At 40.3% G+C, this 24,627-nt stretch overlaps 1 protein-coding gene across 1 annotated transcript in view; it reads right to left on the reverse strand.

Annotated features, from left to right (window-relative positions):
- Positions 1–22,913, reverse strand: part of CACUL1 (CDK2 associated cullin domain 1) — a 78,650-nt gene extending 55,737 nt beyond the window's left edge. Inside the window, exon 1 of the mRNA XM_043597677.1 lies at positions 22,115–22,913. Coding sequence (XP_043453612.1) covers positions 22,115–22,481 — 367 coding nt within the window. The 5' untranslated portion in view covers positions 22,482–22,913. The remainder of the gene's footprint in view (positions 1–22,114) is intronic.
- Positions 22,914–24,627: the final 1,714 nt, after the last annotated feature.

Genomic DNA, 24,627 nt, shown 5'->3' on the forward strand with positions numbered 1-24,627 from the left:
GTTTTTTTTTTAATTTTTTTTTTCAACGTTTTTTATTTATTTTTGGGACAGAGAGAGACAGAGCATGAACGGGGGAGGGGCAGAGAGAGAGGGAGACACAGAATCGGAAACAGGCTCCAGGCTCTGAGCCATCAGCCCAGAGCCCGACGCAGGGCTCGAACTCACAGACCGCGAGATCGTGACCTGGCTGAAGTCGGACGCTTAACCGACTGCGCCACCCAGGCGCCCCTTAAGCAGTTTAAAGGTATTAAAACTCAAAACCCAACAAGGCCCAGGTCAGTAATATAAATGAGTAAAGCAGGCCTAGTATAAAAATCAGAACAATGAGCATTTCAATGAACTGAAGAATGCAGTGCTCTCTAGAGACAGTCCAGTTCAAAAAATGTAAAATCCCTAATGTTAGCCTCAAAACATCATGCCACAAGACTTAAACCTAGAAACACGTATTTATTAGATAGCAAGTTCATGCAGTCTAAGTCCTACTGAGAAAGTTGCTTAGTTGATCTTTACTAAAATAAAGTGAAATAAAGTCTAAAACACATGGAATAGTTGAAATCTAAGGTTCGGGAATATTAGCAGGTTATTAATAAATAATAAACTATTAGAGATATATAATTCATACGAGGCAGGAATACATATGTTCAATTCTCATACTTATTTATCCAAGTAATTCATCAAAACTTGACATATTACATACTGTCCATCTCCCTCAAACTAGACACTCGCCCCCTGGAGGAGGAATTTACTACTACAGCCCCAACTCCCGCCAAAGAGTGCCTAGCACATGACAAGTACTCACTAACACGTGAATTAATTTACCGAAAACCAAAATAAATGCTTACTATAAAAACAGTTGATGGCATACCACTTAGTGGTTGTTCTGGAATCAAAGTTTAAAGCATATTTTATTTCACACAGACTGAAGCAAACCAGGTTAAGTTCTACTATTCCTTTTGAATTTCTTTGTTATTTGTTTGTAAGGAAGGGGAAGATATATTCAGAAATAATATCAGACATTATTAATTTATACTTGGTCTACTGCAAGACCTTTCATTACCTTATATTAGTGGTTCTCCAAGCATGATACTCAGAACAGTGTCAGTATCATCTAAACTTGTTGTAAATGCCAACTGCCAGGCCCTAGCCCAAAACTACTGAATCAGAAACTTGGAGAGGAGCGGGAGTGATTCACAATACAGGAATCTGTTTACCAAGCACCCCAGGTGATTCTTACACCTGCTCAAGTCTGAATGAGACCCACAGCCTAATGCTACTCCAGCAGCTCAGGACAGCCAGGGTCACAGGTGTATTCCGAACAACTTGTAGAGTCAAATAAAGGTGTAAATGTATCGAAGAAGAATGGTGAAACAACAGCTAGGAGATGTTTTCATATCAAAAATTCCTTAACTTTATATATTCCTCTATGTCTCTTTTCTTCCCACCAAGAACACTGCCTTCATTCAGAATTGACTCCTGAAGAATACAGCAAAGGCAGGGCAGGGCGCCCGGGGGACTCAGTGGGTTAAGCATCAGACTTCGGCTCAGGTCACCATCTCACAGTTCGTGAGTTCAAGCCCCGTGACGGGCTCTGTGCTGACAGCTCAGAGCTTGCAGCCTGTTTCGGATTCTGTGTCTCCCTTTCTCTCTGCCTCAGCCCCAACCCCCTCCCCACCGCCCCGCCGCCCACCCCCCATGCTCTGTCTCTGTCTCACCCTCAAAAATAAACAAACTTTAAAAAAAAATACAACAAAGGCAATTACAAATTAAATGATTAAGCCAAATTTAATAGGCCAAATTATGTCTCAAATGCAATGACTTCTTAGATTAACTATAATTAATGACAACTAGATAAGGTGACAGAATGGACTAGGGCAAAAAGCTCTGGGTTTTCTATTTAACTCTGGCTAGTGTATGTGATCTTGGGGAAAAAAGTATGACTTCTTATTGCCATAGTCTGCCTGCCCATCCATCATCAGTAACAATCCAGTAAACCTGTGTTGTCCAAAACATTACCACCTGGTAGAATGCTCTACTCTCTCCAGCACAACGGGATGACTGAACACCTTCAAGTAATGGACAGAGAGAAGCTGAAGGCCAAGAACAAAGCCTGGGGATTGGGGGAAAGTCCGTGGGAATGAAGAAAAGGAATAGAATAAAACAGGAGACTCTGAAGCAGAACAAAGTAATGTATTCTAATAAATAAATGGGGTGTTAACTAAAAAAAAGAAATTTCCAATTATTTATTTCTCTCAAAAGGAAAATAACTTGATACTGACACAAGAGATCGTTAATACTTAGCTGTTCATAAGAGAACTAGCTGGTTTAAAAAAAAAAATAGTAACAGGGGTTACCAAATACTTTAAATATCCTTTCCCTTAGGAGAAAGAAACCCCTACAAGTTAGGTATATTCTGATTTGCCAATAGAGGAGGGCAGCTAATGTTAAGTCCTAATGAAGCAACTGTTAATGTTAAGTCCTAATGAAGCAACTGTTTCTTAAGTAGGCAAAAACCTGGGGCACCTGGGTGGCTCAGTAGGGTGAGTGTCCAACTGTGGCTCAGGGCATGATCTCACAGTTCATGGGTTCAAGTCCTGCATCAGGCTTTGCCCTGACAACATGGAATCTGCTTCAGATTCTCTGTCTCCCTCTCTCTCTGCCCCTCACATGCGTGTTCTCGTTCTCTCTCTCTCTCTCTCTCTCTCAAAAATAAATAAGTAAGCATTAAAAAAAAAAAAAAGCAGGCAAAAACCTTTTAAAAGTTCCATGCTTCAGGTATTTGTTTAGGAAGTTTCTAAGACTTAGAGTTTGTGGTTTCATTCAATTAAATACTATGGACAATATAAAATGTCTCCTGTGATCATTAAGAAATCATTCCATGTAAAAATGAAGTTACATTCACATAAACAATTAAATTAACACTACTATCTTATTTTTATTTCTGTAAGTCCTTATTAATATTGTTTAAAGGTTCTGTGCTTCCCACCCCATCCTATCCTATCCTCCCCAAACAGAATCCACAAAAGACTTTTTACATACTAACTATACGAAACTAAATATATAACCTGCTTTGCCTTGGTTAAAATAACATGTTTCTTTCCTAAAAACACTGTAAAACTTGTATAGGAAAAACATTTCATTATTGTTTTACTGCTTAAAAATCCACACATTTCTCAATTTGACAAAATGTAATGAAATGTAATGACGCAAATGTCCTTCATCACTACTTGATCAGAAAACCAGCTACAGCAGCCAAACAGCAACAATGAAATCTACATACCTCTAGAAGAATTACTACACATTATTGTACAATTACAACATCACACTTGAGACTGTGACACACATCCTAAAACGAACATGTTATAACAGTATATATGAAAAGGTCAAGGGCTATCATTATAGCTCTAATTCCAACTAATCCCAAATCTCTTAATATTCATATAGAAAGTATCTGTTCAACTGAATACACAGGTGTAAACCATGCCAAGTGCAAGTCTGCCATAGTTTTAGAAGTCTGCTGATTTCTTCAAAGACTTAAACAAGTCAATCTCTCCGTGACATTAAGACCAGGTAAGTTTAACTTTGAAGTAGTAGCCTAAGGCAGTGTGTGCTGAGGTGCAAGCTCACTCATCAAAAAGTGAGCTAATTTTGCCCTGCAGGACCCTGAGAAGTTCAGGGCTCGAAGACAGGATACAAGGAGTATGGGTTAGAAGCAGAGAATGGGCAGTGGGAAGGAAGGAAGATTGGTTGCATGTCTACAGAAGGGTTATTCTGTGCAAAAACTGAAAGATAAAAGCCTGGGACTCTGAGACATAGATACATTAAGGAGGTAAGAGGTACCTGCACAAACGTGTGTACAAAGCACAGGGCTGATTTAAGTAAAAGCCAAAAGTCAACAGAAGAGGGGCATCTGGATGGTTCAGTTGGTTGAGCATCCAACTCTTGATTTCAGCTCAGGTTATAATCCCAAGGTCATGGGATTGAGCCCCGCATCAGGCTCCGTACTGAGTGTGGAGCCTGCTTGAGATTCTCCCTCCATCTCGCTCTCTCTTTCTCACTTTCTCCCTCTACCCCTCACCCCCACTTGCTCGCTCTAAAATAAAAAATAAATAAAAAGATTAAAAAGTCAACATAAGAAATGCTCAAACATCTAATCCTGCTCCTTTTTGTAAGTTAGGGAATGCCATGGACCAGGAAAAATGTACTTTACTTCCTGTTCCACTTACCTCTCCCCCACCATTCTCCCAGAATGAAGATCCTCCCTCTAGAGAAACTCAACAGTGCCAGAGAAAAGATATTCACATACTAATATTTGGCAGTTCTCCAACAAAATAGCAGCTCTGCATCTAAATAGCCTAAAATGAAGGCCAACACTTATACTTGGTAAGGTCCCTTGTAAACACGCAACTACCACAATTAGCCTTTTTCAGTTTTAAGTATGAACAGACTACTACAGATCACCCATATCTGCAGAAAGTTGACATGAGAAATCAAAACAAAAATTGAAAAGATAAAAAGAAAGATCTGAGAACTTTTTAAAAACTTTAAAAACCCATATAATTACTATCCTTGGAGATGTAAAATAAAAACTAAAGACTGCCATGAAAAAGAAGCAATCCAAATGATCTTAATGTAAAAATATAGCAACTGTTAAAAAAAAAACCAACTGAAGAAAATATCAAATTCTCCCAAAACATTGAGGAAAAGATTAAATATGGCAAAAGTAGTTAACAGAAGACAAAAACAGGAAATTTAACATATAACTACCAATAATTCCAGAAAAAAAGAAAGAATAGAAAAAACATAAAGGGAAAAAAATATTGACACATGAAAATAAGAAAACATCCCAGAAATTTTCTCAAGGGGAAAAAAGGTCACATACAAAAGACAAAAATTATTTTTTTTAATGAAATTTATTGTCAAACTGGTTTCCGTACAACACCCAGTGCTCATCCCAACAGGTGCCCTCCTCAATGCCCATCACCCATTTTCCCTACCCCACCCCCCACCCCCCATCAACCCTCAGTTTATTCTCAGCATTTAAGCGTCTCTTATGGTTTGCCTCCTTCCCTCTCTGTAACTTTTTCCCCCCCTTCTCCTCCCCCTTGGTCTTCTGTTGAGTTTCTCAGGATCCACATATGAGTGAAAACATCTGGTATCTGTCTTTCTCTGCCTGACTTATTTCACTTAGCATAACACTCTCCAGTTCCATCCACATTGCTACAAATGGCCAGATTTCATTCTTTTGCATTGCCAAGGAGTATTCCATTGTATATATAAACCACATCTTCTTTATCCATTCATCAGTTGATGGACATTTTGGCTCTTTCCATAATTTGGCTATTGTCAAAAGTGCTGCTATAAACATTGGGGTACGAGTGCCCCTCTGCATCAGCACTCCTGTATCCCTTGGGTAAATTCCTAGCAGTGCTATTGCTGGGTCATAGAGTAGATCTATTAATTTTTTGAGGAACCTCCACACTGTTTTCCAGAGCGGCTGCACCAGTTTGCATTCCCACCAATAGTGCAAGAGGGTTCCCATTTCTCCACATCCTCTCTAGCATCTATAGTCTCCTGATTTGTTCATTTTAGCCACTCTGACCAGAGTGAGGTGGTATCTCAGTGTGGTTTTGATTTGTATTTCCCTGATGAGGAGTGACATTGAGCATCTTTTCATGTGCCTGTTGGCCATCTGGATGTCTTCTTTAGAAAAGTGTCTATTCATGTCTTCTGCCTATTTCTTCAATGAATTATTTGTTTTTCGGGTGTGGAGTTTGGTTAGTTCAAAAGAACAAGAATTAAAATGGCACCCGAAGTCTCCAGTGTAATACTGCAAGCTTAAATTCAATGAAGCAACGCTTTAAATTCCAAGGAAAAGTTATTTTCAGTTAATAATTCTATACCCAGTCAAAACATCAATCAAGTGTGAAAGCAGAATTTTTAGACATGGAAAGACAAAACTTTATTATATATACACATTTTCTCAGGAAGCTACTAGAAGATAAGTTCTACACACACACACACACACACACACACCGGAAAACACTATCTGGGAAGCCCCTGAGTAGCAACTGGGCAGTGGCCCTAAAGAATAAATAGAAACAGAGTAACAGTTTCACAAGCAGACACGAAAATACTGATTAATGGAACATTTTTAAAATACCAGTGACAGATACATGGTGAATCTGATGAAGCCACTGAAGAGTTTTAAAAATAAGTTTGACACATTATGTAAGTGTAAACAAAGCAACTAATAACGAAGATCTATGTGTAGGAAAATGTAATCCGAATGCATTCCTGGCCATAATCATAATGTAAAGATGGCTTATTAATTGATCCAAAAATTGTGGTATTAAAAGAATTGAGGGGTAAGGTAGGTAGAAGTTTAAGAGAACTAAAACCTCATATTAATAACAGGAAGCCAACAGATCATATAAAAGTGAAAAATTAAGCAATAACAGCAACTGAAGTATGTAGATAAACACTAGAAGAAACAGCTAAATGAACAAAAAGTTGACTCTGAGTTAGAGGGTTAGGAATGGAAAGTGGAAGAGGAGGGAACCACTGATTTTCATTACATAGGTTTTCATATAGTTTAAGTTTTTAAATGATAAACCTGTACCTTAATAAAAACAAAGTTTTGTGCTGTTTTGTATTAAGGCCAATGAGTTTGGTGAATCTCAAATGCTCAGAAAAACAAATGTACTGGAAAGAAATTTTTGTTTCAGTATTTCAGGATTTCCAATATTCTAAGGCACACGGAATGAGAAAGCTCAGATTTTACCAACTGCGCACTAGACCTTTCTATGTGACTATTCCATAGACCTTAAAAAAGACACACACACACACAGAAACACACACACACACACACACACACACCTCTACCTACCTATACTCTTCCCACATCTATATCCTCCCTCCTTCACCACCAAATTTTATAGACTCTAGTCCCCAAATATTTCTAAAATCTGAAAAATGATCTCTTCCAATACTTTATTCATTCACATCATCATTTCTTGTCTAGACTACAACAAATTACAGCCCCCTAGCTAGTCTCAAGGCCTCCATTCTCTCCTTTCTAATCTAAATTAACACGCTAAGACAAATTTTGCCAAGCTGACTCCCTTAATACCCTCTGTGGCTCCTATTCCTACAGGAGAAAATCCTATCTTTAACATGGCAAGCCCCTCACATCTACACACCTTTCTATCCATTTAGGTTTAATCTGTACCACTCCCTCCTCAAACCCTGTGTTCCAACAATTTCAACTCTGGGTCTTAAGCACAGGCTGCTCCCTCTGCAAAGGAAGTCTCCTTGAGCCCAATCTTGCCTCCTCAATCCACCTGACAAACTTTTATTGGTTTTCATAAAGATTCTCTTTTTCCTCTATGCTACCATGCACTTATATAACTTTACTATAGCATTTAATCATAACGTACCATAATTATCTGTCATCATCTTCCACACTAACCTCTATCTCATCAACAGAGACTAAAGTATTACCCTGGCATACAGAAGACCCTAAATAAATATTTGATGAATAAAATGCCATTCAGATGTCTGGTCAGAGCAACTGCAACTGCAGAGTATGGACCTATATATAACTCTACCCATAGAGGTTAATAGCCTAATGACTACAAAAGTAGAAAGAAAAAGGGAAGGCCAGTTTCTCCTGCCAAGACATGTTACAAAAGGCTATCAATAATAATTTTTATATGGTATTTAACAGTTTACCATGTGATTACATACAGTCTACAGCTTACAGGGTTACAGTTTAAAGAGGAAGTAAGCACGGCACCTGGGCAGCTCAGTCTGTTAAGCGTCCCAACTCTTGGTTTCAGCTCAGGTCATGATCTCACAGTTCATGAGATCGAGCCCCACATGGGGCTCTGTGCTTACAGTGTGGAGCCTGCTTGGGATTCTCTGTCCCTCCCCTGTTTTTGTGTTTGTTCTCCCTCTCTCCCTCCCTCCTCCCTCCCTCTCTCTCTCAAAATAAATAAACATTAAAAAAATAATAAAGAGGAAGCAAGCAGCATTCATTTCCTTTAGGGATTTGGGACTGGGCCTTATATAAACATTACAATGACTTTCCCTTAAGGTTTCATCAGTGTCACTTTATGCAATACATGTCAAAAATGGCAAGACAAGACTCCCAATGAGATCCTGGAATCCGGCCAATCAATCAGTATCACAGTGCCACTTACTGCGGCACAACTCCACTAAACTGAAAGGTAAGAAAATACCCAGTAACGACCAACAGATGCTATAAACCGAGCATATTTTAAGACCTGAATGTATTAACTGATACGCTTGCCAAAGGATCAACCAATCTGGAAACTGGCAGATGCAAAGGGTAGGATTTACGAAAATCAGTTAACACTTTTCATCCAATTCAAAAGTCCATTTTAACACATTTTTAATCATTAATTTAAAAAAAAAAAAACAGTGATTTCACGGAGTTCAATTTAAAATACCGTGAAACTGGGGCGCCTGGGTGGCACAGTCGGTTAAGCGTCCGACTTCAGCCAGGTCACGATTTCGCGGTGCGTGAGTTCGAGCCCCGCGTCGGGCTCTGGGCTGATGGCTCAGAGCCTGGAGCCTGTTTCCGATTCTGTGTCTCCCTCTCTCTCTGCCCCTCCCCCGTTCATGCTGTGTCTCTCTCTGTCCCCAAAAAAAAATAAATAAACGTTGGAAAATAAAATAAAATAAAATAAAATAAAATAAAATAAAATAAAATAAAATAAAATAAAATAAAATAAAATAAAATACCGTGAAACTTTTGTTTACCTGAAGAGAAACATTTGGTGCACTAGGTTAATCACTTTCCTAAGACCACTGCACAGTATTGTCAGTCAAGGCAAGATCCCCCCCACTGTCCCTGTCTTTATCCGTCTTTATCCCCTCACTGCCTTTTACCCTCAAACCCCAGTCCCACCTGCCTCCATCCCCAATACTTTGCAACAGGGAACCATTCATTCCACTCTATTTAATATATTTGCAGTATGAGCAGATGTGACGTGCTACATCTGAGCAAAAGCTTTAAAAGCCATTTAGTGCTTCTGTCCACTTTCCTCTGTTTGCCTCTGCCAAGAGTGACAGGACCCAGAAAAGAGCTGCTCTTGCAAATGAGAGGACATGTGAAAAGCCACAGCCAACTGCCAGCCACAAATATAACATGAGCAAGAATAAACCTGCGCTGTTCCATAAGCTCCTGAGATGTGGGGAGTTATTATCACAGAAAGCTAACCAATGTAGAATGTAAAGATGAACTAAATAATTACACTTCCCCAATCGGATTCCACCAATGAGACACATCTGAGTGAAATCTGGAAGGCCAAAGTGAGACAAAGGATGTATTATTGCTGCCGGCGATTCTGGCAAGTCAAGAGACGTTAGAATTTGTGGCATCCCAACTCCAAGTTCCAGGGTCTGGTGACCAGCTTCAGGGATGAGGGAGGCAGGTGTGATGACGTAAGCATAATGGTGTCGCAGCACCAGCAGGAGCCTGCCCTCAGCTCGAGTGGAGCAGCCTCACTGACTTCTATACCTCCAACCTCTTCAACAATTTTTCAAGGACCTAATTCCAGTATTAAATCTCTTCTTGCTTTGGATACCTAGTGATTGCTTGCACTGAACTATAAATGATAAAGTATTTGGTACTGGAGTAGTTAAGGACACACTCTCATAAGCTAGAAAGCTGGCTCTGGTTTTCCCATCTAGTTGGATTTTTTTTGTTTTTAAGTTTATTTCTTTTGAGAGAGAGAGAGAGAGAGAGAGAGAGAGAGAGAGAGAGAGAGAAAGAGTACGTGAGCTGGGGAGCGGCAGAGACAGAAGGAGAGAATCCCAAGCAGGCTCTGCGCTGGCAACACAGAGTCTGACATGGGGCTCGAACTCATGGGCCAAGAGATCATGACCTGAGATAAAACCGAGTCAGACACTCAACCAACTGAGCCACCCAGGCACCCTGCGATCTAGGTGGATTTAGAAAAGGATGACAGTGCCAACATCAGATAACATAATACAACAGGACCTGCCAGGCATCAGTAAAGAGTTAAATTATCACCTATGGATACCCAGAATAAAGTTCTTGAGGAAACGACATGGCAGACTGTTCTGGCAGTTATGATGGAAATGAGAAACACAGACTGTGGAGTAAACTGATTCTGGTAACAGGTGAAAACTTTAAGAAAATTATTAGCTCAATGAACAAAGACCAAAGAGCATCCGTGACTGTCATAAAAGAATCTCTTAATTCTTACAGGCACAGGGTTGACATAGCTAAAAAATCAGAAATAGAATGATCCTGCAAGTTACACACAGTAACCATACAAAAATAATTTAAAGCTTAGATAAATCTCTTAAGTGAAAGGGTACTGACTGTGAAACAGTACGACCTTGAGACTTGAAATGGAACCAGTCTGGTGGACTCTGATCAATCTGGGAACTCTGATCTCACAAAAGTCACTGAGCCTTCCCTGCCTAAGAAGTACCCGTCCTCCACAATATGAGGCTAGTCTTTACCTAACTAAAGACTCTGTCATGACATTACCTGAAACCTACGAGGGAATGCAGATCTCCACACGCCTTACCTACAAGCTGTCCCTAAACCTCCAACTAAATCAGATTCTCCAGGGGAACAAGTACTAAATATAAACCAGTGGGAGTCAGCTTACATTCCAAAAAACACTACAGACTCTTGGAAGACTCTAAGATGTCCAAAGACATTAATATCTTATGTTGGAGGGGTGCCTGGGTGGCTCAGTCAGTTAAGCATCCAACTTCAGCTCAGGTCATGATCTCGTGGTTCGTAAGTTCGAGCCCTACGTTGGGCTCTGTGCTGACACCTCGAAGTCTGGAGCCTGCTTCAGATTCTGTGTCTCCCTCTCTCTGTACCCCTTGCCCGCTCACACTCTCTCTCTCAAAAACAAACATTGGGGCACCTGGGTGGCTCAGTCGGTTAAGTCTCCAACTTCAGCTCAGATCATGACCTCACGGTTTGTGGGTTCAAGCCACAAGTCGGGCTCTGTGTTGACAGCTCAGAGCCTGGAACCTACTTCAGATTCTGTTTCCCTTTCTCTCTGCTCCTCCCCACTCATGCTCCCTCTCAAAAATAAAATAAACATTAAAAAAAATTTTAAATAAATATTTAAAAATTAAAAAAAAGAAAATACTTTATGTTAACAAAAACCTAGAGAATACACATGGGATCAGAGTCTACGGGTACTGAGTAGAAGGAAACATAACTTTAGATAACACTTAAGTTATCAAAAGGAATATACTCACTAAAGATTATTTATTGCACTACCTCAAGCAACTAGATATGGTTATCACAGTTTGCTCCGTTAACTGGCTCAAACCTGGACTCAGTGATGGCCTACATTATAAACAGCTCGATCTCCTGCTGAATAAAAGCAGGATTAACAGCAGATCAGATACCAAGGAAGACGTAGCAATGGAAACTATATGAACTGAGGCACAGGGAGGGGAAAAAAAAAAACGAAAAGAGATAATGATCAGAATCTCGGTGATTCAGGGCACAATAACAAGTGTTCTAACAATATGTGTAACTGACGGGGAATGGTAAATCTAAATACGTATATATATTCACATATACATATAAAATGAACGATAATGTTCCAAATTTGACAAATTCTTTCTTTTTTTTTTTAATGTTTATTTACTTTTGAGAGACAGAGAAAGAGCATGAGCAGATGAGGGGCAGAGAGAGAGGGAGACACAGAATCCGATGCAGGCTCCAGGCTCTGAGCTGTCAGCACAGAGCCCAAAGCAGGGTGTGGGGCTCAAATCCACGAACTATAAGATCATGACCTAAGCCAAAGTCGAACGCTTAACTAACTGAGCCATCCAGGCACCCCAAATTTGACAAATTCTAAAACCCTACAAATCCAAGAATCTCAATGAATAAAAAGAATAAACATAAAGAAAACCCTACCCCAAGGAATGTAACAACTAAACTGCTGAAAACTTAAGGCATAAATGAAAATCCTAAGAGCAACCAGAAAAAAAAGACACGTTAGAGAGAGTAACAAAGACAAGACTATACAGACATTTATTAAATAAGAAACAAGGCAGGCCAGAAGACAAGGAAAAACATCTTTAAAGTGTTGACAAAGAAAAACACAACAAAACACAAATTGCCCATCTAGAATTCTATATCCAACAAAAATATCCTTAGAAAATAAAGGTAAAGTTGGCACAAAAACAGACACTCAAATCAATGGAACAGAATAGAGAATGCAGAAATGGACCCCCACAAACATATGGCCAACTAATCTTTGACAAAGCAGGAAAGAATATCCAATGGAATAAAGACAGTTTCTTCAGCAAGTGGTGCTGGGAAAACTGGACAGCAACATGCAGAAGAATGAACCTGGACCTACTTTCTTACACCGTACACAAAAATAAACTCAAAATGAATGAAAGACCTAAATGTAAGACAGGAAGCCATCAAAATCCTTGAGGAGAAAGCAAGCAAAAACCTTTTTGATCTTGGCCGCAGCAACTTCTTACTTAACACACCTCTGGAGCCAAGGGAAACAAAAGCAAAAATGAACTATTGGGAACTCATCAAAATAAAAAGCTTCTGCACAGTGAAGGAAACAATCAGCAAAGCTAAAAGGAAACCGACAGAATGGGAGAAGATATTTGCAAACAACATATCAGATAGAGGGTTAGTATCTAAAATCTATAAAGAACTTATCAACTCAACACCCAAAAAACAAATAATCCAGTGAAGAAATGGGCAAAAGACATGAATAGACACTTCTCCAAAGAAGACATCCAGATGGCCAACTGACACATGAAAAAATGCTCAACATCACTCACCATCAGGGAAATACAAATCAAAACCACAATGAGATACCACCTCACACCCGTCAGAATGGCTAAAATGAACAATTCAGGAAAAAACAGGTGTTGGCAAGGATGCAGAGAAAAAGGAACCCTTTTGCACTACTGGTGGGAACGCAAGCTGGTGCAGCCACTCTGGAAAACAGTATGGAGGTTCCTCAAAAAATTAAAAACAGAACTACCCTACGACCCAGCAATTGCACTACTAGGTATTTATCCAAGGGATACAGGTATGCTGTTTCGAAGGGACACGTGTACCTCCATGTTTATAGCAGCACTATCAACAATAGCCAAAGTATGGAAAGGGCCCAAATGTCCATCGATGGATGAATGGATAAAGAAGATGTGGTATGTATATACAATGGAGTATTACCCGGCAATCAAAAAGAATGAAACCTTGCCATTTGCAACTACATGGATGGAACTAGAGGGTATTATGCTAAGCGAAATTAGTCAGAGAAAGACAAACCTATGACTTCACTCATATGAGGTCTTTAAGACACAGAACAGATGAACATAAGGGAAGGGAAGCAAAAATAACATAAAAACAGGGAGGGGGACAAAACATGAGGGACTCTTAAATATGGAAAACAAACAGAGGCTTACTGCAGGGGTGGTGGGAGGGGGGATGGGCTAAATGGGTAAGGGGCATTAAGGAATCTACTCCTGAAATCACTGTGGTACTATACGCTAATTTGGATGTAAATTGAAAAAATAAAATTAAAAAAGAAAATTTTAAAAAGAAAATAAAGGTAAACTACTTGTGCAGACAAACGAAAGCTGAATAAATTCAAGGCCAAAAGGACTGCACGATAAGAAATGTTAATGGAAATTCTCAAGGCAGAAGAAAAGTGGTGAAAACTTGGGTCCAAGCAAAGGAATAAAGAGTAATAGAAACAATAACTAAGTAAATATAAAATACTTTCCAATTTTTGATTATTTAAGACAAGTTTCATATATTATGATTCCATTCATACGAAATATCCAGAATAGGTGTACCCATAGAGACAGAAGGCAGATTGATGGATGCCAGAGGCTGATGGGAGGGAGGAATGGGGAGTAACTGCTTAACAGGTAAGACACGTTATTTTAGGGTGATGAAAATGTTCTGGAACCAGATAAAGAGATAGTTGCACTACACTGTGAATGCACTAGATGCCACTGAATGGTTCACTTTAAAATGGTGAGTATTATGTTACATAAATTTCACCTCAATTTTTTTTCAAGATAAATGTTTGTTTTAAGCTGAGTTAGCAACTCTATATTTGACACGTTATATGTAGAAGATTATAGCAGTGGCAACACAGCGTAAAGGGCAGGAAGAAGAAACAAAGTATACTGATATGATTATTATACTATATGTGAAGTGGTCTAATACTTGAAGGTACACTGTGATAAGTTTGGTTTTCATATCGTAAATACTAAATTTACTAAAATATAAAAAAAAAAAAAGGCATGCTAATAAGCCAAACTGGAGACAAACAATGAATCATAAAAAATAATTAATGAAAAGACAGGTAAAGAGGAAATTTAAGAAAAACAAAAGAACAGAGGAGACAAAGAGAAAATAAATTGGAAGATGGTAGATTTAAACCCTACCATGTCATTAATTACATTAAGTGTAAATGGTCTAAATGTTCCAATTAAAAGGCAGAGGTTGTTAGACTAGATTTTAAAAAGCAAAACAAAACCACATGCTGTATACAAGAAATGCACTTTAAAATTTTTTTTTTAACGTTTATTTATTTTTGGGACAGAGAGAGACAGAGCATGAACGAGGGAGGGGCAGAGAGAGAGGGAGACACAGAATCGGAAACAGGCTCCAGGCTCCGAGCCATCAGCCCAGAGCCCGACGCGGGGCTCAAACTCACAGACCGCGAGATCGTGACCTGGCTGAAGTCGGACGCTTAACCGACTGCGCCACCCAGGCGCCCCAAGAAATGCACTTTAAATACATACAGATTACAATAAAATAATAGGAAAAGATACATTGTGTTAACAGTAATTCTGAAGAAAAAAAAAAAAACTGAACAGCTAACAAGAAAAGCATCCTTCAGAGTAAGATAAAGACAGAATTCCATAATGATCAACCAACCAATTCAACAAGAAGATTTAACAATCCTAGATATGATACACCCAACAACAGATTAATGGAATTTAGACCCACAAATACATGGTCAGCTATTTTTCAACAAGTCGCCAAAGCAAGTCAGTAAAAACAGGATAATCTTTTAAATAAATGGTGTTGAAACAACTGGATATCCATTCAAAAAAAAAAAAAAAGAACTTCAATCCTTATCTCTTACTACACACCAGTATCAACTCATAACTTAGATCACAGATCTAAACATAAAAGCTAAAACTATAAAATTTCTAAAATAAAATATAGGAAAAAAAAATCTCCCTGATTATGAGATAAGCAAATGTTTCTTAAGATTAAAAAAAAAAACAGTACCAGCTGTAGGAAAAAAACTGATGTTAGACTTCATCAAAACTTAATACATCTATTCTTTGCAGGACATGGTCAAGAATAAAAAGACAAACCAGAGACATAGCACTCATACTACATATTATCTCATAAAATATGTATCTAAAAGTAATGCTGAATTCTTAAGACAACCCAAGAAACACAAAGATTCTCACAAACAAAATTGCATTAAAGGGCAATAAGCACATGAAAAGCCAATGGCATGTGTAAAAGAGAAATGCAAAACAAAACCACAATGAGATATTACTACTCTCCCTCTAAAAAGGCTAAAATTAAAACAAAATACAAAACCAAAAAAAAACCTTACAATTCCAAGAATGTGAAGCATACTTAGTATAAATAAGTATGTGCAGCAAATGGAGCTTTTACACATTCCTAATGGGAATGTACAATGACACAGCCATTCTGAAAAAACAGGTTGGCAGTTTCTCATAAAGTTAAACATGTAACTAATGTATGACCAAGCAATTCCATTTACAGATATATTTATGAAAACCTATGTCTAGGGGCTCCTGGGTGGCTCAGTCAGTTGAGTGTCCAACTCTTAATTTCGGCTCAGGTCATGATCTCACAGTTCGTGGGTTCAAGCTCCGTATTGGGCTCTGCACTGGTGTGTGGAGGCTGCTTGGGATTCTCTCTCTCCCTTTCTCTCTGCTGCTGCCCCACCTGTGCACATGCACACTCTCTCAAAATAAACAAATAAGCATAAAAAAATAAAAAGGAAGAAAGGAAACCTATATTTACACAAAATCCACATGATGGTTCATAACAGCTTTATTCATAATAACCCAAATTGGAGACAACCCAAATGATCACCAACAGATGAACAGATACACAATTTGTAGTATCCCAGCCAAAACAGAACTCAGCCCTAAACTCAGTAACATGCAAGAATATGAATGAATCTCAAATACAGGGTGAAGGAAAGAAACCAAGCATGAAATAATACAGATTATATGATACCATGTATATGAAAACCTAGTAACAGAAAGCAGTGGGGCTAGGGGGTGGGGAACTGAAAGCAAAGAGGCATAAAAAGTATTTAAATGATGAAAATGTTCTCAACTGCAGTCATGGTTACCTCTGGAGAGGTAGTCTTCCTTGGGCTTCTTGCACTCCTACATGTCTTGCTGAGTGTGCTAAGACTGCAAGACCCAGACCAACTGCTCTTGAACCTGAGCCACTCTACAGCTGGTAACCTTGAAAGGTGAGGTATTATCTTCCCCTGAACAAAGAAGCAGCTTGCTTACTGCTTTCTATAAAAGCAGTAGATTCCCCAAGTTCAATATTCTTCAGCTGCAACACAAGCCCAATGAGGGAGCATCCACCTTGGCCGTGCTGTGCTTGTCTCTGGAGACTTGGGGGGTAAGGGGAACCTATGCAAATATGCTGATCCTCACCCTATTTGTGGTGCCACGAATAACATTTCTTTCTCTGATCCAGGAGTTTCCTGACTTCTGCCAGCATTCGTAGCAATAGGCTAGCTTCTAGCTGGCTCAAATCCTAGATAAAACTTTATGCCTCAACTGGGTACAATTTACTGAATATAAATGGAGAGGGAAGGAGAAAAGGTGTATGAGAAAGAAGGAAATAGACAAAGAGGAGAAAGAGGAAGAATAGGAGAATGAAGAGGACGAGGGAGGGAAGGTGAGTTTGGAACACCAGAAATTTCCTTAGTATGCAGAAGAATGAATCTAGACTTATGAAGACAAGACTGTTTGAGTGTTTTTATCATATTCAACTCTCTCTACCTCTCTCTCTCTTAAATGTCCTCCAAGACCCTTCATCAAGGAATTAAGAAATACATTGGTGAAGGATACACGGATTTCCTTGAAAACTGCTGTGGTGGCTGTCCTTTTTAGTTCTGGGCTAAAGATGGGTAATACTGCCACTAAAAGGAGCTCCCTGATTTCAATGGGATAGTGGGATTTCCAAGGTGATAAAGGACAAGTAGAAGCACTTAACCGTCATATATAAAGTAGGCCTGGTTATTATAACAGGCAGGAGGGCCAGACCCGTTATCAGAATGGCTTGGATCTCTGGTGGTGGCTAACCATAGTGTCCATAAAAAAAACAGATGTGGAGTATACCAATGTATTACTTGACGAGAAGAAAAAAAGAAAATGAAAACAAAAAAACTCTAGATATATCAAACTGAGGCTTGACTTAAGTGGCCACAATGGAAGAGTTATGGCATATCACCTAATACGCAGGCTGAACTTGTTCAAAGACACAGAGCGCCTGGAAAAAAGGAGAGAATGGGTTCCATTGAGGAAGGACCCTACAAAATTCCATCAAGCGCATAAAGTCATTCTCCTAGCCTTTTCCAAATAGAACATGCAGTTTTTCATCAAGGACACAGTGCATGTGGGAAACAGAATCAATCAGGCTTTTGGGGGGGTTATTTAACGCCGGCTCTAAGCCCATATTAACCCTAAGGGACCAGAACGTCACTATGGTAAACCAGTCAGATCAGGAGCTGTGATGTCACATTGAGAAAGAGTGTTCTGGCTTCCATCCATCTCAATGGGCCCAGCGAATCCACAGACCCACCCTGTAATTTCCCCAGTTCTTGAACACACAGTTAAAGGCTCCCTACACTATGTAGTAAGGGTTATGAGCATAAGAAGGGCCAAAAAAAATCCCCTAGATGTACCCCTTTCTAACAAAATAAACCCAAAGCAAGAGCACACCTCTGTGGAAACGAGAGGACAGAACCAACTTCAAAGACCTAGAAGACACAGGGATGGTAACTGTTACGACATTCTGTTTCACTAACCTATTGGGTCAGTGCAGAGAACCTGAATCTTGGAGAATGACTGTGGATTATGGTAAATCATCAAGTGGTGACTCCAGTTGTAGTTGCTGTTCCAGATATGGTCTCTACTGGGACAGATCAACACAATCCCTGGCGCCTAGTATGCATCTATCAAGCTAACAAATGCTTGCTTTTTATCTATTCCAAATACAGACCGCCAGAAGCTGTTTTCATCTTACAGTCCAGAAACACACCTTCACTGTCACAGCTCAGAGCTTCATCAACACTCCAGCTATCTTCCATTATTTGGTCCACAGAGACTCTGGGCATCTCAACACCTCACTGGTCCACTACACTGTCAGTGCAACCAGCAAATCCTGTATCCATACCCACACTTGGTGCCATCTCACTTTCTACTTTTTGCCAACTTAAGAGGTGGGAAAAGATACTATTACTCTTTCAATTTGAATGTCTCTTGATTACTTAATTCCAAACATCTCTTTCTATGCAAGTTAAGATTTGCTATTCCATAAGCTATCTATTAATATCCTTTGCCTATTTTTCTACAAAGGTTGCTGCCCTCTTCTTAGGGATGTGTAGTTCCTTGTCTAGTCTATATATCAATCCCTTATCAATACTGGGCACTACAAATACCTTCTCTCATGCTTTCATCTTTCACTGAATGAAAATCTTTAATTTTTATATAATCAAAATCACTACTTTTTCACCTTCATATTTTTGAAGCATTAGGAGTCCCTGGTCCGTAAGAAAAGAACTTCAACAATGTCTTCCATTAATTTTATAATTTCTCCTCTCACATCTAGGTCTTTTTAATTTATCCATAACCCATTCTGCCTGTGCTATAGGGTTTGTTTTTTTTCTCCATATACTGAGCCACTCTTCCTAATAGGACTCCTTTCTCCAATGATTTCTCTTAAGCTCCTGAACACATATGGGTAAGTCTCCACTATCTAATTTGTTCCCAAGTCTATTTTTCCATTTGTGCACTTACACTACAGTTTTTATTACTACAGCCTTGAAATAGTATCTTAATTTCCAATAAGGCAAATCCCACCAAAAACAAATCTTTAAGACTGCTTTAGCTGTTTGTAAACTTTATTCTATCTGCCATATGAGTTTTAGATCTAGGTTACTGAGTTTGTTAGACAAACCAACTGGAATTCTGATGGCAGTTTAATCGAATTTATAGATTAAAATGGACAAAACTGACCCTCATAATAATAAACAAACATATCTCAAGAGCATGGAAAGATTTATTTAGATTCTCTTCTGGTTCCTTATTCAAGTTTTAAAGTTTTCTACAGACTTTATGGTTTTGTTGCTTTTATTGTATATGATATTTACTTCTGATTCCCTATACTAGCTGTTTATTGCTAGTGAGTAAGTGTTATTAATTTTTATGGTTTGATCCTATTTTTTGTAATGTTTATTTTTGAGACAGAAGCAGAGTGTGAGCGGGGGGAGGGGTAGAGAGAGAGGGGAAGACACAAAATCTGAAGCAGGCACCAGGCTCTGAGCTGTCAGCACAGAGCCTGATGCAGGGCTTGAACTCACGAGCTGTGAGATCATGACCTGAGCTGAAGTTGGACACTTGAACCAACTGAGCTACTCAGGTGCCCTATGGTTCGAATCCAGGAACCTTGCTAAACTCTTACGAGTTCTAATAGTTTCTCTTAATTCTAATGGTTCTTCTAGGTAAGTGATGTTATCTGCAAATAATGGGTTTTATTGCTTCCCTTCCTATCCTTACACTTATTTTTTCCCTTTGTAGTGTTAGCCAGGACTTTTCTTAGAATGTTAAACAAATAATAGTGATAAAGGGCATCCTTAACTTGTTACTTATCTTAAAGTGAATGAATCTAAAATTTCTCTACTAAGTATTATTATTTGCTGTAGGTTTTTGGTAATGACCTCGATCTAGTTATCTCATATCCCAATCGTGGGAAAAGAGTTTTTTATCACATAGCTATTAGATCTTATCAAATGCTTTTACGGTATCAAGATAATCATGATTTTCCTCCTTTAGTCTATTAATGAGATAAATTATATTAACAGTAAATAGATGTTGAGTCATATTTACATTCTTAAACTCCATAGATCAGGATTCTTTTAACACATTGTTAGATTTGATGTGTAGGATTTTCATATCTATGCTAATAACTGAAACAGGTCTATAATTTTCTCATATTGTCCTTATCTAGTTTTAAAATCAAGATTTCACTAACCTTATAAAACAAATTAGGCATCTTTTTATTTCCGTTTCTAGAACTTGTAAAAAGGAATTGTTATTTAAGAGTCCAATGCAATTCATTTCTCAGTCCAGTTTTTGAAAGGGGAGGTCTTTACCCTTCCACTTTGTTAAATATTTATTAGTTCAAGCTATCCATTTCTTCTGATACCAACTTTCAATATGTATTTTTCTAATAATTGATACTTTTCATCTTATTAACCTACAGGAATTCGTAAAATTCTTTTTTGAAATCTCATGCTTGTAGTTACTTCCCATTTTTTTTCACTTAATTATATTTTCATGTATTTTACTTGATCAGTCTTACCAGAGAGAGGTCTATCTAGCTTATCGATCTTCAAAGAACGATCTTTTGGTTTAGCAAGTCTTTCTTTTGTTCCTAATTTCATTGGTTTCTGCTCTTGACTGGATGATGTTTTCTGAACTCTCAAATGAACTGTTTAAGCACTAAAACAAGATCCTGCAGCATTTAGATAAGTCACTAGGCCACACTGTCCAAAGCCTGGTTTCACTACTAGACTTCAATACACAAACTATATATTATTCTCACATACACATGATACAAAAAAAAAAAAAAATCATATCCAAATCTTACCAACCATACCTACATATGAATGTCTTTGACCAAAGCTGTATCTTGAGGGCAAATAAATTAGATTATGGGCTGTTCCCACCAAAAAAATAAAAGCATAAGGTTGTTAAATATATATTTGAATCAAGGCAGGTATTTTCTCTACACAGCTAATTGGACAATTACTGGTACTGCTTGATAAAATTAGTAACTAGAAATGAAATCTCCAGTTGCTTTACCAGATGTCATTTAAAACTTGCAGTTATTAATAGGAGAGAAAAATCTGGCTGCCATGGTCACTTTTCACCACTACCACCACCTCCAAAAAAACAAAAAAAACAAAAACACCCCACTCAAAGCAAAAGCACTCTTTTTTCCTAGCTAGAGAAATTACGTTTAGGGTCGGTTTAGGGTCAGTTTCAGATTACAAAACAGATTTTGGTCTTAAATCTTTCCGCCTGCAATTGAGCATTAACACGGACCACTAACCTAAAGTTCAACGTTATCTTGTACACATGCTAAATGGCTTATTCTTATGAGTGTACGCTTTGACAAGTAATTTCATACGTTATTAGCTTCAAAACGGATGTCGCTCCCACCGCATTGGTGTCACTCTAAAAACAGCTACAGTTCTCTATCAGGACGTAGAAAGTGCACGCTAGTGAAGGGAAAGAACGAGGTGTAACTATTGGTCAGCTTTCTAATTCCTGACTTGTCGAACGCAGACGGGCTAAAAGCACAAGAACACAACTTGCCAGATTTCTCTCTGACTACAAAAAAGAAAAAAAAAAAAAGAAGAATCCTTTAACGAAACTCAGACGGCCTAATTTTCCCCTCACGTTTGAGGGCGAAACTTTTCAGGGGCAACGGAGAAGAAAAGGGCTTCTTAATGTTGAGAGATAGCCAGCTGGGATAAGGATCGCATTTGCAGGAGAACTTGGGGCTGTGGGCGCACCAGGCTGCTTCTCTAGGCCAGGTAACACAAGAAGCCAGGGCCGCTAAGGCGCTGGCCGCAGACACCGAACGAGGGGGGAGGGAGGCGGGGAGGGGAGGAGAGACCCAGGCCTGAAACAAAGGAAGCGGGGCTGGCCGAGAAGGGTGGATTCGGTGTCCGGGTGGGGAGGAGAAAAGCCAAGGCTGCAGGGAAGAGGCTGGACTCACAGAACTTGGAGGTGGAGGTGTTGATGTTGATGGTGGAGCTGGGAGTGGGGGCGGGGGCCGCCTTGGCCACGGCGGCGGCCGTGTCGCAGCTCTTCAACATCATGATCACCCCATTGGCCTCCGGCGGTGGCGGTGGCCCCATCGAGAGCCCCTCCTTGGGGCCTTTCCTGTCCACCGAGGCCGCGGGCACCGCCAGCAGCTGCCCCCCTGGCGGCTCGCGCGCAGGGGCTGGGATCGACGAGGGGGGTGGCGGCGGTGGCGGGGGCTGCCGGAAGCCGTCCACCGCGGCCTCCCAGTTGTTGTGGTTCTGGTCGTCCATCATCGCCACGTAGCTGCCCCACTCCTCCTCTTCCATGCTTTCCTCCATCCTGCAGGCCCCCAGCACCCTCCCGCCTCACAGGCACCTGCCGCCCGTCTCAACCCCGGGCCAGGGGGCACCGCAGCCACCTCGAGCTCACATCGCCGGCGGCCGGCACGGGCGCGGCGGGGCGGGGAGCGGCGCGGCGGGTCTCTCCGTCTCAGCCGAGCAGACTCTTCGAGACAGGGCTGACGGCGGTGGGCGCTCCCGGGCTCTAGCCTGGGAGAGGCAGCCGTAAAGCGGCAGCGCCCCTCACGACATTTTACAGCAACTTCCAACAGGCAGTTGGAAAGGGCAGCTGGGGGCGCGGCCAGGAGGGCACGTGGTGCGAGGAACGAGCCAAGAGAGACCAAAGTGAAAAGAGGCAGGAGCTGTGAGTCACCCCCACGCAAAAGGGCAGAGGTTTGCCCCGCCTCGGCTGGCCTCGGCGCTGAGAGGGGAGGGGCCGCGGGTCCGAAGGAGCAGCCGTCGGTCCCGCCCCCGACCCAGCCCCACGTGACAAGGAGTTTGCGCAAGCGCGTTCTTTGTCTGGTTACCGGGACGACCGGAATCTGGCTGGCCCTTGAAGATGCGCCCGAAACCGTTCGGCGTTCGCTATGGTCCGGGCCCCCGCTTCAGTGGTGTTTTTCGTACGCCCTCCGGATTAAATGGGCCTCCGCACCGCGCAGAACTTCATAGCCCCGGCCTTTGGTTGACGACAGAGCTAGGGAGCCACGAGAGGCCCTGGTTCGCACGTTACAAATGGGTGGGACTATCCTGGGTGGCCCTTGATGAGTCTGCTCGTGGGCCTCAGCCCACACTGCGGAAACCTTCAAAACCAAGAATAAAAACCGAAACGTAGCAAGGTGGCTTAAAAAAGAATGCGAGTGAGCTCTTCATGGATTCTTCTTTTTAAGTGTCTTAACTTCTCCATACACTGAGGCCAGGAATTTTTAATTTTTATTTTTTTTAATGTTTATTTAATTTTGAGAGAGAGCGAGCAGGAGTGGGGAGGGGCAGAGAGAGCAGAAGACACAGAATGTGAGGCAGGATCCGGGCTCTGAGCTGTCAGCACAGAGCCGGTCGCAGGGCTCGAACTCCCGAGCCATGAGATCATGACCTGAGTCAATGTCCCACGTTTAACCAACTGAGCCACCCAGGCACCCCAGGAATTTTAAATTATTAAATGCAAAGCTTTTTATAGTGTTTAACAAATCTGTCTACAAATTTGAGATTATATGGGAGAGTTCAGAGGGGCAAGGGGGAGAGGTTATGTAGCTCTATTATAATTTCTTTAATTCCTCTGCGTTCTCCAATTATAGCAATAGCAGTATATTATATGAGAATATATGTTATAATTGTTTATTGTGGAGCACATTCTAGCTACTTGTGGTAAAGTCGAGAAAACACCGTTACTACACTAAACTAGCAGATAATCTTTATTTCCACAGATACGAAGTTAGTGTAAAGAATCCCTTCAGCCAGTGAGAAATTGTCTCGGATGTTCTTCAATGTCCACGTTTATTTCGGCTCCTCTACCTATGTTTTCCCATATATTCTGTACTATACTTAATGGAACTGTTTACCAATCACTTAACAATGATTTAATCAGACAGTGTTCTCACATATGAATTAATGGCATATAGTTTTTGAAGCAGTGCATGTTTTTAATTGCCTGGGCCTAGAACTATGCTAATTATCTGGCCCTGGGAAGTGTGGGGAATACTTCTTTTTTAGTTTATTTGTTTTGAGAGAGAGGACACATGTACGGGCAAGGGGCAGAGAGAGAATCCCAAGCAGGCTCCATACTGTCAAAGCAGAACCAGAGATGGGTGGTGGAGGGTGGAGGTTGGGGGAAGTTTGATCTAACTGTTAGATCATGACCTGAGCCAAAATCAAGAGTCAGAGGCTTAACCAACTGAGCCACCGAAGCACCCTGGAAATATTTTTTTAAGTAAAAGATAATTGAGTGAAACCCTAAGGGTGGGGAAAAAAATGTAACCTTAGAATTCTATGCCTAGCAAAAAAGATGATGGAAAAGGGAAAACAAATCATCTTTTTCAGACAAATAGCAACTGGTAGTTTTTCATCAATAGACTTTCTAGGTGGGGGGTATGTGTGACTGGAGATAAAGAGAGGTCTCCACATAATAAAATATTCAATATACAAGGAAGAT

This window comes from Prionailurus bengalensis, chromosome D2 (assembly GCF_016509475.1).
Source record: "Prionailurus bengalensis isolate Pbe53 chromosome D2, Fcat_Pben_1.1_paternal_pri, whole genome shotgun sequence".
Taxonomy (NCBI): Eukaryota; Metazoa; Chordata; class Mammalia; order Carnivora; family Felidae; genus Prionailurus; species Prionailurus bengalensis.